General features: G+C 42.0%; 1 protein-coding gene across 1 annotated transcript in view; it reads left to right on the top strand.

The window, feature by feature from the left end:
• Window positions 1-18911, top strand: part of LOC104393541 (phospholipid-transporting ATPase FetA-like) — a 62705-nt gene that overhangs the window by 20697 nt on the left and 23097 nt on the right. The window contains exons 6-14 of the mRNA XM_010003046.1: window positions 1490-1562; window positions 1755-1825; window positions 2972-3054; window positions 7174-7332; window positions 8226-8314; window positions 13046-13242; window positions 14140-14348; window positions 16485-16528; window positions 18441-18606. Of these exons, the coding sequence (XP_010001348.1) occupies window positions 1490-1562; window positions 1755-1825; window positions 2972-3054; window positions 7174-7332; window positions 8226-8314; window positions 13046-13242; window positions 14140-14348; window positions 16485-16528; window positions 18441-18606 (1091 nt within the window). The remainder of the gene's footprint in view (window positions 1-1489; window positions 1563-1754; window positions 1826-2971; window positions 3055-7173; window positions 7333-8225; window positions 8315-13045; window positions 13243-14139; window positions 14349-16484; window positions 16529-18440; window positions 18607-18911) is intronic.

Below are 18911 nucleotides of genomic sequence, written 5' to 3'. Positions count from 1 at the left end.
CCCCGTGGGATTCCCAAGAAACACAAAGCAAACTAAAATTGAATTATCTTTCACACCATTAGTTCACTGTGCAGTTCTGGACTACATGTCAGTATTCATGAGCCAATGACACACACATTACCACAATCAGTGCAGACATAATGACTGTGACCTTGCTCTGACAAAAAGTAAATTCTTACCATTCCATATATATGTTAAAGTAAGTGCCACTTGGAGAGTATTGTATTATTTTGCTCCTTACCCTAGAAGTCACAAGCAAGGCTATCTTCCCATGACCATTTATGTTCATAGCATTTATTTATACATTAAGCAAAACTAGGCATTATCAACAAGTTATTTGAAATGAAGAAGCAGGAGTATCTTCCTTCTACATGTCCTAATACTTGGAGTGTGTGTACCACTTCTGATTTAGATGTACTCAAAACATCTGCTAGCACTTTTCTTTCCTGCTGCAAAAATAGCAGAGGCCCTGGCTTTTGTGGCAGACAGATGTGTTGTTTACTTGCAGCTTCACGGAGTCCAAGTGTGCATAGGACACAGCTGTAGACAGTTGTGAAGTTTGTGGGGTTTTTTCTGTACTATAGATAGAACTATGTTGTGTAAACTCCAGCAAATGATCAAACAGTTAAAAATACAACTGGAAACTGAAGAATAGGAACATACTTCTTGTGCTTTCTGCTAAGTGAACTGAGTTCTTAGTTTACTGTTTATTAGTTACTGTGTCTAGGAAACATACATTGAAATAAAAAATTTCTAATGTTCTGCCTGTGTTCAAAACCTGGAAACCATGGGTCCTGCCTGACTTCAACCAACACTGAAAAAAGCAAGGCTGAACAGATTCAAGCTTGAATACCCAGTCCTGTTTTGATATAGCTCTTGATACTTCTCACCTCTAGGTTTTGCTTATATGCCATGACTTGGTTACCTTGACACTTGCAAGTGTAGATGTCTGTCTGCATGCACGTCTTGCTTAGTGCTGTGAAGGCCACGGCAAACATGGGCTTAACTGGGCACACACACCACCAGAACACCTGCATTGACCTTCCTGACAGCCAGGCTCACACAGAACCAGATCTGTTGCTCTGGCCCTTAGTACTACGTAGAAAACCTAACACAAATGGCACTTTTCCCAGGTGTTTGGAAGTCTGTTAGACAAAGCAAATTTTTTTGGAGGCAATGTGGTCCCGTAGGAGAAGGAGGCCATTAGTCAGTCCAGACTGAAGGACAGTGCACGTGGACTGTGCAGCTATTGTGATGGCTGGTCTCAACCCTGTACAAGTCACACCAGCAACTGTTACCTCTTGTTTGTATTGTGGTGGTCCCTGAGTGTAGTATGAATCAGGCCACATCATGGCAGACCCTGCTCCATCTTATTAACAGCCCAAGTTCTGAAGGCACCTACAGTCTGGATTCAGGAGCAGAGCTGAGTATCCTACTTTCCCAAGTGGTGTTTGCTATATGTGCCTACTTACTAGGAGTTTTCTTGCAGGTTAAAGGATGAAAAATGGATGAATGTCCAAGTGGGGGATATAATAAAACTAGAAAACAACAACTTTGTGACGGTAAGTACAGTCTCTCTTCATCCTGCTCCCAGTAAGTCTCTTGTGATTTACTCTGATCACTCACAAGCAAATGAGTCAGTATTGGTGATAACTGCCTCAGAGACCTGCAAAGTGCAGAAACCACAAGCAGCATTGTGGTGCCACGCCTGCCAGCCGTGCCAACTCCTGACAAGTCTGTCTGTCCTTCTGTAGGCTGATCTGCTGCTGCTGTCGAGCAGTGAGCCACACAGCCTGACATACATCGAGACTGCTGAGCTGGATGGGTGAGTGAGCCTGGCCCTCAGGTGCAGTCACTGCTGCCAGTGCAGGGTCTCCTCTGGGGACCCTGGGTGCTGCAGCCTTTCCTGCAATAGCATGTGTAACAAAAGTTTCCTAATACATAGAATAAACTTCGGGTAGGTACCTAGAAAGCAACATCTGTTGGACACTTTTTCCTTTTTCACTGTAAATGTCATGTTAGGAGAGGACTTCCAGACAGTTCTTCTAACACCAAGAGTTAGTTTGAAATGTGTCCTAGCAATATCCTGGGTCACTGGCAGAAGCTTTCTGTTTCTTGTGAATCAGGCCACATCATGGCACCTTTAGTCTTTTCTCACTCAGATTATCTGAGTAGATAATAATGATTAATAACTCCAGTAATCTCCTTTAGACCACTGTGCCATAATATTAATGCATGCACACTGCAAAGGCTTCCAAACTTTGCTCACTTCTGACCACAAGTCAGAGTGCTGTGACTAATGGGTATTAAAGGGAATGAACTGGATCTAACCACGTTTTTATGACCCAGTTTGTATTGCTTTGTCTGCATTGCCTGGAGCTAGCATCAGCTTGAAGGACTAAGCAAGACCACAAAGGTCAAGAAATCATATCTTCCCAATACCCTACAGACAGCCCCCTGGACTTTCTCCATTTGATTGCTGCTGAAAATTACCTTGTAGTTCCTGCACTTGCAATTAACAGGAGGTCCTAAACAAATGTACATTGCATTTAAAACTCTTCAGCTAGCTAGTCCCAGGACTAGAGTACTCTTCAGGAGCAGAAGACCATGGAAGAAGACCCAGAGCTCTCCTCTGTTCTCAGATTCCTCAGGCTTGAGTGTGGTATGAATGGCAGGATAGACAGTGAGCTGGTCACGGAGCTCAGGGTCTTGCACTTTGCATTAAAAATGAGAAGACAGAGGCATCTCACCCTCTTTGGTACCATTGTACCATGTCCAGAATTCCTCTGGCTTGCCTCTTGGCAACTGAAAGAGACAACTACACTGATGGTGCAAAAGGCCAATAGTGACATGGTCCATCAAAAGCCTAAGGAAGAAGACTGTCCTCAAGAGAAGAAGTGGCTATCAGGGTCAGCTTTCAGTTCACAGAGGATTTTCAGTTCACATTTCTGTCTTCTGTTATTTGTTACAGTGAAACAAACTTGAAGGTGAAGCAGGCACTGACAGTCACTGCAGAGCTTGGAGAAGATCTTCAGAAACTGACAGAGTTCAATGGTGAGTCTACATGGAAAAATCACTTTCTAGTGAATTTGCTCAAACATCAGAGTCCAGAGAGTGCCTGGGAATCTTCCTTCCAGCTGTGTCCTGCTAGGATTTCTTTGAATGCAGCAGCAGTAGAACAGAATGGGAGTATTGCAGTCTGTACAACAGAGAGAAACAGCACACACAGAGCATGCACAACCCTTCAGTTGCAGGTGTTAGTGCCATGCATGGCTAGAACCTGAAGCTGCATTGGCGGGAATTCTCCTTGTGGCTGCACACTGATCTTTAGCATCTGCCTGTAGGCGTTGAGACTACTCACCCCAAACTCCAATACAAGAGTAAACACACAGCAGAAAGTGTTCTCCCAAAATTTCATTATGAGTTCTGGTCTCCAAATATTCCCATGCTGCACTTTACATTGATGCAGCAATGCTGATGCATTGATGACTTTTAGCTTCTGAGCAGTGGCACGTCCCAGACACCGTGCAGACTTGGGCACTAGCTGTGCAGGCAGGACAGCTGACTGCTTCCCAGCTTGAGCCCTTGACCTGACAGCATTTCTCTCATCTCTCAATGCCACAATAAATACTAAATTTTAAGGTAACTGAAGAGAAGCAGTGCATATGTAGTTAATGAGTAATGTGTCCTTTCTTAGCACTGATTTGTGCATAAAATAGACACAAAACACAATTACTTTAGACTAGAAAAAAAATAAATAAAATGCCCTAGACTAGAATGGAATAGACTGTTTCAGTTGGACCTACAGTGATCATCTAGTCCAACTGTCTGACCACTTTAGGCTGACCAAAAGTTAAAGCATGTTATTAAGGGCATTGTCCAAATGCCTCTTAAGCACTGACAGGCCTGGGGCATTGACCACCTCTCTAGGAAGCCTGTTTCAGTGTTTGAACACCCTCTTGATAAAGAAAAGCTTCCTGATGTCTAGCCTAAACCGCCCTTGATGCAGCTTTGAACCATTCCCACACATCACAGAATCAGAATCACAGAATGTCCCTGGATGGAAGAGACCTCCAAGATCATCCAGTCCAGCTTTAGACCTAACACCACAAGCTCACCACTAAACCATGTCCCTAAGCACCAGGTCCACATGCCATTTCAATGCATTCAGAGACAGTGACTCCACCACTTCCCTGGGCAGCCTATTCCAGTGCCTGACAACCCCTTCAAAATGCTTCCTAATATCTAACCTAAACCTCCCCTGGCACAGCCTGCATCCATTCCCCCTGGGCCAATCACACGTCACCAGGGAGAAGAGACTGTCCCCCTCATCATCCTGTCACTGGTTGCCACCGCATACACAGAAAGGACACAGACCTGTCAAAACCAGAATATTCCGTGCTTACACCTCATCTGTCTGCAGAGAGAAGCTGAGGGAACAGATCAAGTGGTGTTAGTTACACTCTGCAGTGCCCTGCGGCCTTTGGTACGAGGGCAGGATTACAGGAAGAGTCAGTATGGGAAGGGGTGGAGTGAGTGCTGCAGTCCTTGGAACATCTAAAGAACTGAAGGATCTCAGGAAATATTTTTAGATAAATGGGAAAAATAATTTTACAAAAAAAATTATCTCTTTGAAATGACTAGATGATCCCAGGACAAACAGCAGGGAGTTAGTATAGTTGGGACTGGCTCTGACAGAGTCATCCAAGTATGAGCTTTTCTTCTGCTTTGTACTTTGAGGTTTTATGATATAATGTGTGTGGTCTCAGCTGAGTGTCAGCTCAGTACACCAGGATTTCTCTGAAATGACGGCTGATGTTCTGAGTGGTTTAGGTCTTGAGAAATAATGTTTTAACAGGCGCAGCTAGATGCTTTATGTTAATAGTCAGAGTGGCATTTTTAAATTATTTTCTTTAAGAGTCTGCAGTGTGTATCAGGTTCTAAGTAAAATCTTAACCTTACACAATTTTTCAAGGATTTTTGGTGTAATGGTTGTCTGAGGATGCTGCATTCTTGAATCTGCATATTAAAAAAAAATTTAAAAATATTTTTAGATTAAAAATTTTAAATCAAATATTTATTTATCCTTTAAACCTCTGTTTTAGTTATATTGTATACAAAAGTGGCCTCTTTGCAGTACTTAAAATGAATAGAATGTTTCCCAGGGTGATTTATATTTGGCAGAGTACTGGGAAGAGTGCCTGGAATCAGAACCAAGCTTGCATTTCCCCAACAAACCTCTGTAGAAGTATTTAAATATTTATGTAACTCTTTATCTAATTGCTTCTTAAGACAGGAAGAGAGGAAAGGGTTGAGCAGCCAATACAGGCACTCAGTGGAATGCTTGCAGTTGAGTTATGATGTTTGTTGACATTACGATGGTTCAGATAAGGAGGATACTTGCAAAATGCTGGAATTTATTTTCTTCAGGGAGCTGGGGGATGAGAAAGGAAGCAATATTTTCACTATTTATCACATGTAGAACTGGCAGTATTTAACTCTTTCAGGTGAAATCTGTTCAGGTATCATCTTGCTGTCAATGGGAGGAGAAGATAGGAAGTATTTTCAGCTCCAGAGTTACCGGGGTCAGTGCAGGTATATTTGGGTGAAACTGTAGAGCTTCTCACTTTTTTGTGTCATCTGTCTCATCTGGATGAATCTCTTCTGATCTCAAAATCAGCATATCAGTCACCCATATCCACTGGCTTACTGGAACACAGAGGTGGATGTTGACACCCAAGGGATTCCCACCAGCGTTATCCCACAGCTGCCATGAGGAGAGTCACAGTCTTCCTAATGGGGGATCATGCCCTGGGTTTCTTCCACCAGAGTCTGTCTGTGCTGTGTTTCAGACTCCCCTGCAAAGCCTCTGCTTTCTTTCTGGTTTTCAAGGGGTTGCAAGGGCTGCAGTGAGATAGGCCTGGTTACTGCAGACTCTCAGAGATGATGGAGTACAGGTCTGATTGTTCTTGGATTAAAGAACAAATAAAATAAAATAAAACAGAAGAAGAGCATGGCTGTTAGTATAAGTTCTGATGTCACATATGTCACAGAATTTCCTCATCACTTTGTCTGTCAAGTCTCATGATTTGCTGCCCTACAGTAAAGTTACTTTCTGTTCTATGAGAAGAACACCCATTCCTGATTTTGCAGTTTGCAGTGATGAAGACTACCATGATACATAAAGTTGTACATTTCTTATGGACTTCTCTGGATTTTATTTCCAGATGCTTGAAGCTGGTTTATGTTGTCAGGTAACAGCTATGAGAGCTGTACTGTCTGCAAATGCTAGTGCTTGTCAAGATATTTGCAGCCTACAACCAAAATAGCTGTAATGTTTCTGCAAAAAGTATAACAGACTAAACACTTGGATTCCCTTTCCATAAAGAATATTTGTATTTTCCAGTTATTTTCAACATATCCGCAGAGCTCTGCTTTGTACCTTTAGATGTAAAGTGCAAGTGTTAATTTGAATAATAATTTTTATACCAAAGAATTTGTGTTTACAATTTCGTGTGAACACTTTTTATTACAAGAAATAAATATAAATAGTGGGAATAGAAACAGGCTCTCAAGTCACTTACAGTGCCAGCTGCATGGCCAAAGAAGGTTAGCAGAATCTTTCTTCATGCACCACTGGGACTTCAGTTATAAACCAGATGAAATTAAAAAGCAGTGAACAAGGACACCTCACTTAATTACTCTTTTGCAACCTTCAGGCTATGATTTTTTTCGCTTGGGCTCCTGCAGGTTTAAAGAAAATGGAATAGGAATTATGTAAGGTCAGCACTTTTAGCTATATTTCTCCAATGATATCCTACCACTGTGAGCTTGCTGTGAAAGGATTAAAATTATGCTGCTAGTTCAACATTTCTTCTCACCCGGATAAAAGCTGTGGAAACTTTGTTTTATACCCTAGCAGTAAAAAAATTGAATTGCCACGTTCAAAGAACATGACAAATCCAAGTTCATTGTGGTTCACTGGTTTATGACATGAATATGGAGAAGAAGCAATATCCCAAAACATCAGTAAACATAGGATACAGGATGGGAATGGCACAGTCAGGACACGACTGCATTCCCCCTGTCTGGGGAACAGAAGAGAGAAGGCAGTATTGACCAATGTCCTTCTGGGCCAAGATTTCCATTTTTGTTTTTACCTTCCTTTTACAGGTGAAGTTAAATGTGAAGCACCAAATAACAAGCTGGATAAATTCACAGGAACTCTTACTCTTCGAGGAGAGAAGTATGCTCTGGACAATGAGAAAATGTTGCTGAGGGGCTGTACAATTAGGAACACAGAATGGTGCTTTGGTCTCGTTATTTATGCTGGTAGGTTGAAAAAGACTGATGTGTGAATTGCAGAGCACAGCATCACTAGCATGGAAATACATCACACCCAGTATGTGGAAAGGAACAGAGTGTTTTCCTCTTTGGAAGATATTTTTCTACCAGATAGAAAAGCAAAACAATGCATGAGATTCCTTGTCTTAACTCTAGGCTAGAAATAATGCATATTACAGGGGATTTTAATCTGAGATTTTTTTTTTTCTATAAAATGGTCTACAAGAGAAAACTGGATTGCAAATGCTTCATAACAACATCCAATTCCCACTTGATTAAGTGCTTTAGTAAGCAGAAGTAGCCTTTTATTTCAGAAATGCATGCAGCAGAGTACATGAGAGAAGTCTTCATCAATCAGTAAGAAATAATATTAAATAAAATAAATAAAATAAAAAATAAAATAAAATTCCGTTAATAATTCCACATCATTTATATGTGGTTTTAATCCATATTGGAATATCAGGGTCATCAATAATAGTATTGTAGACCATCAGATCTATGCTTTTTATGAGCATAGACCACCTATTTTTTCTATGCTGCTGTAGACACGTGAGATGATGTATAATATGTCACCAATAACACAGCAGTATCAGGTATTCTGTGAAAAATAATTAAACCTGAAAGGCAGGATTGACTGTTGAAATAAGAGAGCAGGGTCAAAATCCAGAATTAATGGCTTTATGTGACTCTTCCCATATAATCTAAGGAAAGTTAATTGACCTTTGCCTGTCTAAGTTACTCCACAGCACTGTAAACTGTGTGTACTTCAAGAAAGCTGTGATGGGTATTTATGCTGTAAAGCACAGGGAGGCCTCAGGAGGAATCAGCTTGAGAACAGCTATGCTCTATTACTAAACTTCACAAGCATGTTTCATCTCCAGGGCCAGACACCAAACTAATGCAGAACAGTGGAAAAACAACTTTTAAACGCACCAGCATTGATCGGCTCATGAATGTCCTTGTGTTGGTGGTAAGTCTGATTAATGTGTCTTTATTTCTCCAGATGTATTCATCATTTCCAGATGCTTCACTTCTCTGTTCACCCAAATGAGGGAGTATCAGAAGTGACTAATGTTGAAAAGAAAAAATATGTATTAATGTATTAGCAGCCTGATTTTTGCAGTGCCTCTGCCAGCCCATCTTGCAAAACAAGGCCATTACATTGACAGCATTAAAGACCTCTTTTCTCTGCTTTTCATTTGCCCTTCTCTCCTTTGCTCTGCATTTTTTGGTGAGAATCATTTTGAAACCTGTAAATGCCTTTTTTTCCCCTACCAATGTTGTGATTTCCTATGCAAAAAAATATTAACAGTTCTTCCTTTTCCTTCTGATTTCTTGGCATCTCTGGTGATACCTGCATTGTGCTTGGTAATTCAGTTTGTTAATTTACATGATGCCAGCTTCTGAATTACCACATTAGGGTAAAATATTAGACACAATCTCATTAATACTTGAAAACTGGTGGTTTTCATCACTGGGAAATTTGAGAACACTAATCCTATATAGCAGGCACTTACCTCAAATTAGAAAAAAGATCTGATTTGAGGGCTAAGCTTGTCAGTAATTTTAACAAATGGCAAATACTTCCAGGTAGTGATTATTTTACAGACTCTCTCAAGATTTTATTGCTGGAGTTCAAAGGTACTCAGTGAAGCTACACATGCATTCTGGCACTGCTTCACTCATTGTTGCTTGAAGAAAAACTCTTCAGTTTCAGCTTTTATTTTCTCTTGGGTGCAAGTTTATCATGTTTAGTCATGCATGCTGCATCACCTTCAGTTCACAGTACTGGAAAGGTCTGATGGCCACTGTTCCCTCTTCTTCCCCCTCCTGGTCTTGCTCTCCAGCCAGAGACAGCCAGGCTGGGGCCAGGATCCATCCCCATGTGGTGGAGCAAACTCCGGAGAAGGTGTCCAGCAGCAGTCTGTCCATCACTGCCAGTCTATCCTGAGCTCTCCCTTCATGAGTCCTCAGCAGTGGGGCTTACAGCACATACCTCTCCAGGATGGCAACACTCTCCAGCCTTGCCACTTCATCCCAGCCCCTGTCCTCCTGCCTTTTTTTTTTTTTTTATTCAGTATCCCAAAAGCTATTTAGGTGGGCCCAGGGATGGGAGGTGTCAGTGGACAGAGCCAGTTGTGTCTCTGTGGGACTGAAATTGTATAAAAGCAGCAGTGGTTTGCCCCACTCCCAGGCAGTGTTCTGAACACCTGCATGTGTGTGTTTGCTATAAAGCAGAACCACAGCAGGGAGAGCCACTCCAGGGTCATCTTCAAGCCCACTCAAGTCCCTGTTCTGTGTACAGCAAAGACATGCCCTTCACTTTAATAATCTTACACCAGCCAAGTGAAAGTCTTGATTGCTATCAGCTTGTTTTCCTCAGTGTTTTCTTCCCTGACACTTAAGAGGACAGCAAAAACCAAAATTTAATCCTCTTACGTTCAAATTTTTGCAAGCATTTGAAAAAAACTCACTTTTTCTCAGGTGTTCTGCTTCTAACTAGAGAGGAGGATGGACTGTGCAGTGGGGTTATGGGGGATCCAAAGAAATGAAGCAGAGAAAAATACAGAATTTAGTGTTCAATTAAGATTTGCCAAATCTCTGTTCACAAGTCATGGGTCCCACCCAGAGCTTTCAGTCTGTTTGGCCTCTCTTCTTGAATACAAATGAAATTAATTTACCTCCTGGCTCTGTTTTAAAAAACTGAGCAAGTTGCAGCTGATTGCATCAGCCTCTGCCTGGGTTCTTGAGTACTGATGGAACCATCGGTGTGTTTTTCTCCTTTACACATTTTTGAGGCACTTATCATTTTGGTGTCTAAGTGAAGCCCTGTCCTACTTTAAGCACCAGGCACTTTGCACACCCGAGGGGATGTGGCACCAGGTCCTTCCAGCTCACTGGGTGATAAAGGTCACAAAGCACAGTCAGAAAAAGAGGTGATATATTACTTTTGCTCTTGAGTTTGGAAATACAAAGCAGCCACACCTTGCTATAAATAGCTTATTTTGAGTGCAGTGAATCTTGTTCCACGTTAACACTGGCAAAGCTATTTTGTGTTTGTCCATAAAACTTCCAGGCACAGAACAGTGTTGAAGCAGGGCTTGCCAATGGAGTCTTGCTTAAAAGTTTCCCTGGTCTGTCCCAACAGGGGTCAATCAGGAGTGAGCCTTTCCAGATGGCAACCATAACTGTTTGTTCATGCTTCAAAGTGTTTCTTTGGGATCTGAGAGAGAAGTGAATGTTCCTCCACTGGAGATGCACCCGACAGTTCCAGGAATGTTTTTTCTTCCAAAACTTGCTTTTTAGCAGGCTTGGGGGAACATGTTTTCAGAGAAACAGGGCTGTCAGCTTCATCTCTTAAACACCTTAGTGCTTCAAATCCCACAGAAGAACTCAAGAGTGCCAATAAAGAAACTGAGACAGTTTTCATTCACAGTCCAACAAGAAACATTTGTCAAAAGTCACCTCCTCTTTAAAAAAATCCTACCTAGTCCTGCAGAGGATCTTTCTCAGGCACTGCATGGGCAGGACTCAGAGAAGGAGGATGTACAAGCTAGGAAGCCCCATGAGCATGCACAAACATGTGATCCGGATTTTTTCACATCCTTGTCTTGCAGAGCTGTGGTTATGATTACAACACTCTGCACACAGTTGTTTCTCTGCACAGAAATTCATCTCTAGGGCTGCTGTTAACAGCTCAGTCTTCTGTATTTCTCTCAAAGCAAGTAGAATGTTGGTGAACCTTGTGTGAGCACAGCTGCTGCACAACGATTGAGCTGTTGGGGATGTGTGTTGACAAGCAAAATGCACATAAAGCTAAATATACAATAAAGCAACAGCAGTTGTAGACAAGAGCTGCTATGATATGGCAAAGTTCAGCTGTTGTATTTCTGTTGCTAAATCAGATGTTGCATTTCCTACATGGATTGTAGTAGTCTACAAACTGGCAATTTCTAACCTGTGGGACAGTGAGGAACTATTCAGGATACAGTGATAAGATAGAAGAGCCAGGTGACTCTTCCAATTAATTCCTTTTTCAATTGATGAGGACTGAAGAGATAAGTAATATATTTTACTTGACAAAGAAAACTATCTATAAAAAGGGACAAGCTTGTCTGTTTTCTCTATCTATGTCTGTTGGTTTAATAAAGGACAATACATGTTCCCAGGTTGTGCCTCTTACACATCCTTAAGTCATGATGATTACAACACCACAAATTGAAGTCTGTTTTTACTGCTGGCCACAGAGGTTTAAAAACACTGCACCATATTCCTTATTAGCAAGAAATGTCTCATTTTCACTAGAGGAGTCATTTATTTGAGCCTCCCCCAATGAAATAGAAAAGCTGCTACTGATATGGGAAATGTAAGTCTCCTCTGAAACTCAGCCCAGCACCTTTACGTAACTGCAGTTCCCTTTCAACAGTTTCTTGGTATTATAATTCAAGTTGGATGTATGTGAACTTTTCATCAGGTGATTCAAATAACTCCATAAAAGTATCCTTCTTCCTCTCATAGATTATCTCAGAAATACAACTATCAGCTTTACCAGAAAAGTTTCTATGTTTGTACTTTAAAAATTGTTTTTTAAACAGTTTGATTATGGTTGTAATGTGATTGTTAATGTGTGGCCTTATACATAATGGCCCAACTTACTGACATTTCCTCTCTAATGGCTATCCTTGCAAGAGGTGATTGTTTTAATTGCTGCATTGTACAGCCTAGTGATTCAATATATTCACAATATTATGAAGATGTTGGCTGTTTTAAGTTAAATATTTCAAGACCTCCATATTGACAGAACTGTTTTTATTATCATACATCCAGGAATTATGTCAAGCTTACTTCCCTGATCACCATTTCTACTTTTCAAATATTGGAATTGTATTAGCAGATTTTCCATATGGTGAAGCTTCCCAGTTTTCCAAGTGTTAAAAATTAACCTTACTGGTTCTGAGAATTTCTCAGCTAGTACCTCTATGCTTTCATCTTTTGTGTCTATTAAATGGTGTTCCTGAGCAAGTCCCAGGATTCACCAGTTCTCTTCCCACTGCTGTCCCTTCCATAGCTGTAGGCTTCAAGAAATGGGCTTCTCTAAACTTCAAGGATACACATCACCTATTAGTGTCTGATCAAAGGAAATGTAACCAGATTGTGATGACAGGTACCAAGGCAACCATTAGTTCTGAATCAGTGATGAACACTCCTTTAACCATCAGAATGCTGTGCATTGCTGAATTCCAACCTGCACAGTGCTGAATTTTCTGTGTTAGAAATTATCTTGAATAGTTCTCAGAAATGGTGAGGAAAGCTTTCACAAATTCAGTGAATGGCCAGTAAAGTCCTGCAGGCAGTTTCTATTCCCAAGTGTGCAACCAGATGTTTGAGCAGCTCAGCTCATCTCTAGTGAAACCCGATGTTCTTCAGCCAGCTGCCCATGAACACTCTGGTTTAGGTGTCTAATTTGGACTTAAATCCCCAGCTGCTTGAAGTCTTGTGAGTCTAAATTGCCAAACTCTGCACTCTGTAATTTTGTTCTTGGGATAAAAGTGCTATAACTTTGCTTATTTTCCTCCTTCACCCCTAGGTGCATTTTCCTGTGTTCAATTTGTCCAACCCACTCTCATTATGGTCTTCTCATTAACCTGTACATAATAAATTCCTTGTTTCTAAAATACAGTATATTTTGGTTTTTTTGCAGATCTTTGCATTTTTAGGACTGATGTGCCTTATCCTAGCCATTGGCAATGGCATCTGGGAGCATGATAAGGGCTATTACTTCCAAGTCTATCTGCCCTGGGCAGAAGGCGTCACCTCTGCCTCCTACTCCGGCTTCCTTATGTTCTGGTCGTACGTGATCATTCTAAACACAGTGGTGCCAATTTCACTCTATGTCAGGTATGTGCCAGGAGGTTTCATCTTTCATCTCAGCAGAGTTTTAGTTTGGGGTCTAGCTGGGAGCAGCATTTTCCCTAGACAGAAATGCAACCCCATTGTGGATGATTGCACACAACTGTAGTGATGCTTTTCTTCTTTCTGCTCCCTACAGATGTCTTTGTTAGGGTTTTAGCAGGGACAGCAGTGAGCCCTGAGAAGAGGAAAGGATGATTTTGCAGTTAAAGGAGAGGTGTTGGATGCTATAGGAGTAAGACTGCTACTTTCTTGCTCTCTCCCACTCACACTGCCCATCAAGCAAAGTGAATGTCACATTTTTTTTTAGGTGGTTGTAGGGCTCGTGTGAGGAGTATATTGCCAGGGAAGCAGGAATAATCAGGTTGAGGATACATAGTACTTGGTGCTGTATGAGCAGAGTGAATGTCATCACTTCATGGAGAACACAGAGCTGTGCTGGTTATTGCAGATAGGCAAGCAGGGGTAAAGAGCAGGCAATGCATCCATGACACTCACAAAACATCGAGATTGGGGTGCAGACAGAGCAGGCCTGCAGAGTTTATCATGGCACCTAACTCTTCAGGCAGCTTTGCTACTGAAAGTCTTTTTGGTGTTGGCTGCCTTGGGAGGTGGGCCCCATGAAGTTCAATAAGGCCAATAAGGTTCAATAAGGTTCTGAAAACTTCTGATGTTAGTTTATAAATAAATGAAAGGAATTTGCTATAAACCTAACATCATTTCAGTGGGACTTGCTTCAGCATTGCTTAGAACAAGAAGCTATTTGAGGATAACCTGTCATTACCCTCGCAGTTGTCTTCTAATTGCTATTGCTAATGGTGGTGCTGAAGATAAAGATCTTGTCCCTTAAGCTAATTAGTATTCCATCACCTTCTCCTCCTCCAGTGTAGAGATTATACGCTTGGGTAACAGTTTCTACATTGACTGGGACCGTAAAATGTATTATGCGCTGAATGACACACCAGCCCAGGCTCGTACCACCACACTCAATGAAGAGCTGGGGCAGATCAAGTACATCTTCTCAGACAAAACAGGAACTCTCACTCAGAACATCATGTGTTTCAACAAATGCTCCATCAATGGCAAATCCTATGGTATGTTACCTGTTTGCCTTATTCTCTGGGTTTAATTCTTTTATATGCCTCTTGGTCCACAGAAACTAAATGTAACATCCAGAAGAGAGTGTCTTGTAAGAAGCTGCTGGGAGCAAGTGAAGGATTGCCCAAACAGCTCTGACTACATCCCTTTCATATCTTAATATCATTTTTCTGTCTCATTTCTCCTTTTTGCTGCACTTTTAACTCCCTTTTTCTCCTCCAGTATTGACCCAACTGAAAAACCTGCCCCATACTACTTTTATTTCATTGGTCCCTGTTTTACTACATCTATACTCAATTTTTATATTTTTTTTCTGTTATCTCAACCTTTTGTGATTTTATTGACATGGTTACCCAGGTATTGCTAATCCTGTGAAACTTAACACATAACTCACGTAACTAACTCTCTCTTAACTACTTATGAAATCACCCATCTCTCAGGATGTTACCTGCAAATTTTGTCAGCTTCTCACACTGCTGTCTCTCGCATGCAGCCATTTCTCATGTCCTGAATAGTGGCTTTCCACATCCTGTGCAGGTAGCTAAACCCTTGATTGGCACTGAGTCAGTGGCCTGGTAATTTGTCTTTAGCCTTGACATACTTTACGTACCAGAAAGGAGACAAATTTGTAGAGAGCTGAACAAAATGAGAAATGAAAGTTGTGAGCTCTATTAGATCCTAACAGTCACTGATTTACAAGACTCATGCATTGTATGGCCCTGGGCAGTTTTCTTCTTACTTCCCAAGAGGTGCTAACAATTAACAAACAAGCTAATTGATTAATATAATTAGATTCCCCCAGAGAAATTAGTTACTGCTTATCTGTAGATTGATGCTTATTTTGCTTGTATCAGACCTGCTGATGGACTAGTGTGCCAGAAGTCTTGTCACTTTTCTCAGTGCTATTAGCTGGCCCAATAAAAGAAGGGTTCTTTCACCCTGTTTTGTGTATAACTGGAGACCACCATGTATCAAAGAGTGCTACTATGCCAGCCAATGTTAGTGCTGCTAAGCAGTTTGAAAAATAGTCAGTCTGTTCGTTCTTGAGCCCTGTAATTGAATTTTCCAAAGTTGGTGTCACCACTAAACATAGACATAGGATATTGGTTCAAGAAATGAGTGGGAAGTATGTGGAAAGAAGGCAGATAGTCTATATCCTACAGTTCTCTAAATGCTTAGTTTCCTTCTGGGAATATATTTCCTTGGATTTGCTGCTTGGGGTCATTTGGGAAAGCCATGTCAGAAAGGATGAATTAGTTCTGCTGCCAGGGAGGGTTTTCTGGAGGCTTAGGCTTTCTGTTGGGAAGGTGGTGTCCAAAAGCCTCTCAGTTTAAGTTCCCAGGGGATCAGTTGAGGCACAGTTCTCAGGAGAAGGGCTTCTGAGACTTTTCTACACCCTCAGGGCTTTTGTGAGGGAATACCAGTACCTACAGTGGTCACAATTGAGGTTGCTGGTGTAGATATGGATCTGTCATTCATGTAATTCACTGGATTTCAATCCTATTTCAAAGAAGCGTTGAATCTGGTAGCACTAGGCACAGTGCAGACCTCCCAAGTGACGTTTTCTTCAAGCAGAAGAAGTTTCAGTGGTGCTTCCTGGAGGTGAAATGTCTTCTATTTCTGTGACTGGATCATCTGTTCAGGGAAAATTAATGAAGCAGCCTTGCTACCTAGACATGGGAAGAATGGGCTTCAATAACTCCTTATTTGTGATTGCCAAGAGACTGTTGAAAACTCAGTATGATCTAGAAGCTGGATTTTTGGTCTCACTTTCCAAAGGGAATGTACAAGAGAACTCACCTCCTGAAAGCACCTTTGTTTTCTACCTAACTCTATCTCCTTTCTGGGTTCAGCTTGAGTCAAGTCTTCTTTACCCAAGTGCCAGTCATTTTAATCATAACTGCTTTGGGTTTCAAGAATCTGTCAATCTCTGGATTTTGTCACTGATTGATATAGAAACATTGAAACTAATCATCAGTCTCCAGTACCTATGTCAAGGTATTTATGCTTGCTGAAACCTTTTAACCAGATACTAGCTTCAAAATACTGTAACAAACCTTTGTGATAGAGAAGCTCAGAGACTGCAGTTATTTGTAGTTTGTGACTATAACCTCAGCCTTTCTTGCTTGCAGGTGATGTGTATGATATGTCTGGGCAAAGGCTAGAAATAAATGAGGTAAGTGCTCAAGTGCTAGCAGGATCTCTGCTTTCTGTGAATCTGCCTGCCTAAGTGTTAGTGGACACAGTGCACCCAGGCATAGCTCATGCTCTTGACCCTGCAAGAGCTGGTGCTTTTGACCCTGACAACAGGGATGTATGTTCTTTTGGATGTCAAAGGATTGCCAGAGTTGCATTCCCACCCAGTAAGCCTAGTTTAACCTGGAGGTCAGGTATGCTGAGTTCCTACTGTTCCCTCAGCTTCACATGACATCCTAGTGTATGCACATGTCCTCTGGAATCACAAAGAATCACAAAGGATGGTCATGGCTGGAAAAGACCTCTAACATCACAAAATCCAACTGTCTACTCAGAAAGAGAAAAAAAACCCCAAACACAAAAAGCCAAAACAAACAAACAAAAAAACACCAAAAACTCCCCCCCAAACAAAAAAAACCCCAACATACACTACCCATTCCCAATAAACCATGTCCTGAAGTGCCATGTCCACATGTTTTTTTAATACCTTCAGGGATAGTGACTCCACCACCTCCCTGGGCAGCCTGTTCCAGTGCCTAACCACTCTTTCAGTGAAGAATTTAATCCTAGTATCTATTCTAAACCTCCCTTGACACAAAATCAAGCCATTTCCTCTAGTCCTTTCATTACTAGGAATACTATGCAATTCATGCTTTTTGGAAATGTGGACATTGGTGAATTTTATTATGCTTGGCATTTAATTAAAGCTTTAGTGGGGAACGAGTAAGTTCAGCTCATATTGATAATGAAGTCACTGTCAAATTCCCCTAATCTTTGGACATTGTAAAGCACAAATGAGAGTGACTGCTCCATTTCTCTCTATTCTCTGCTTGCTGGCACAAACCCACATGTCTTGGATTTCTAAAAAGTCTGAAAACCGCATGCAGTAATCCAAGTAACAAAGGGCAAGATGATGATGATGAAAATCCCACTCCTCGTTCCAATGATTCATTTCCAGACCATTTAAACTTAAATTACCCACTGAAATTGGCTGCTTGTGTGGAGCGCTGTGCCTCCAGCAATAAGATGCAAAGACCTGACTTGCTTGGGGAGATGTGCTGGTGTCCTGCCAGATGGGTGCCTGGCAGCTGCTCCTGGCCATGGGGCTGGCTGGAGCAGGGGCCTGCAGGTCAGGAGGCTGCTGCCCACGCACCCAGGGTGGAGCAGTGCTGGCACCTGGCTGCACAGAGGAGTGTGCGTGTGGGGTGGGCCTGTGCTCTTGTGCTAAGTGCTAAATGTCAGCGTGCAGAGGTCAAAGGGATGACTCCCATCCTGGAAAGTCTGAGCTCATTAAGGGTGGGGCGGGAGTCAGAATCATTCCAGGCAGCCTTGGCAGTGTATTTCTCCATGATACATCACCCTGTGAGCTTCTGGCCATTTCTGTGCTATACTCCCCTCTCCTTGGGGCCCCCGGAGTTTGGATGAAATGGGCACTGCCTGTGGAGTTGAACCTTTACGTCAGTTGTCTGTCACCTTTTTTCCACATCAGGATTTTTTTCTTGCTTTGGGAAAATAAGGTGGACAGCACAGCCTTCTGAATTGTTTTAAACTGGGCTTCCACTGTTGCAGGCAGCCATTGACATCAGGAGCATGATACCTCCAAGGAGGTGTCTATTGAAGGCACACATTATTATAAAAATCCTTTTTGTGGGGATCCTGCAGGACTGTTTCCTGTGGCACAGAGAGGCATCTTTAGCTAATCAGGTTCACCTCGAGGGCCTGTCCTTTCCTGTGATTCAGTAGCTTTCATGACTCACCAGTTTCTGTTGCAAACAACCCCTCAGGAAAGGGACCTCTGTAAATGTAAAGAAGAGAGAGGGGCTATGATGTGCAGGCATTGGTGTACAAGCATCTGAGAACTTCAGAAATAACACTGAGCTATATTTTTGCAGAACACAGAGAAGGTTGATTTCTCATACAACCAGTTAGCCGACCCAAAGTTTGCCTTCTATGACCACAGTCTGGTGGAAGCTGTGAAGCTGAGTGATGTTCCCACGCACAGGTTCTTCCGGCTGCTCTCACTTTGTCACACAGTGATGTCAGAAGAGAAGAAGGAAGGTGAGAACTGTGGAAGGCAGCAGACTGAGTGGTTATGTTCATGCTGCACCACAGTATGTCTTCTCTCCACAGAAGCTGTTACGGGTCCTTTTGGCTCCCTGGTGATTTTCTGTAGTATATGGCTACACATAAATCAGTGTCTTTGGAGATGCTACATGGGAAGAGAAGGGACCAGGGCCTCCACTCCCTCTGTGTTCCTGTGGTGGAGCTGACACTACTGCAAACACCACATCTCTGGAGTGCGGAAATTGCAGGTGCCAGAGCTTCCCTGTGGTGGCAGATGGCTTGCCCCACTCCTTCCCTAT

The sequence above is a fragment of the Chaetura pelagica genome, unplaced genomic scaffold (assembly GCF_000747805.2).
Source record: "Chaetura pelagica isolate M959 unplaced genomic scaffold, ChaPel_1.0 scaffold758, whole genome shotgun sequence".
Classification (NCBI taxonomy): Eukaryota; Metazoa; Chordata; class Aves; order Apodiformes; family Apodidae; genus Chaetura; species Chaetura pelagica.
This window is presented reverse-complemented; position numbering and strand designations above follow the sequence as displayed.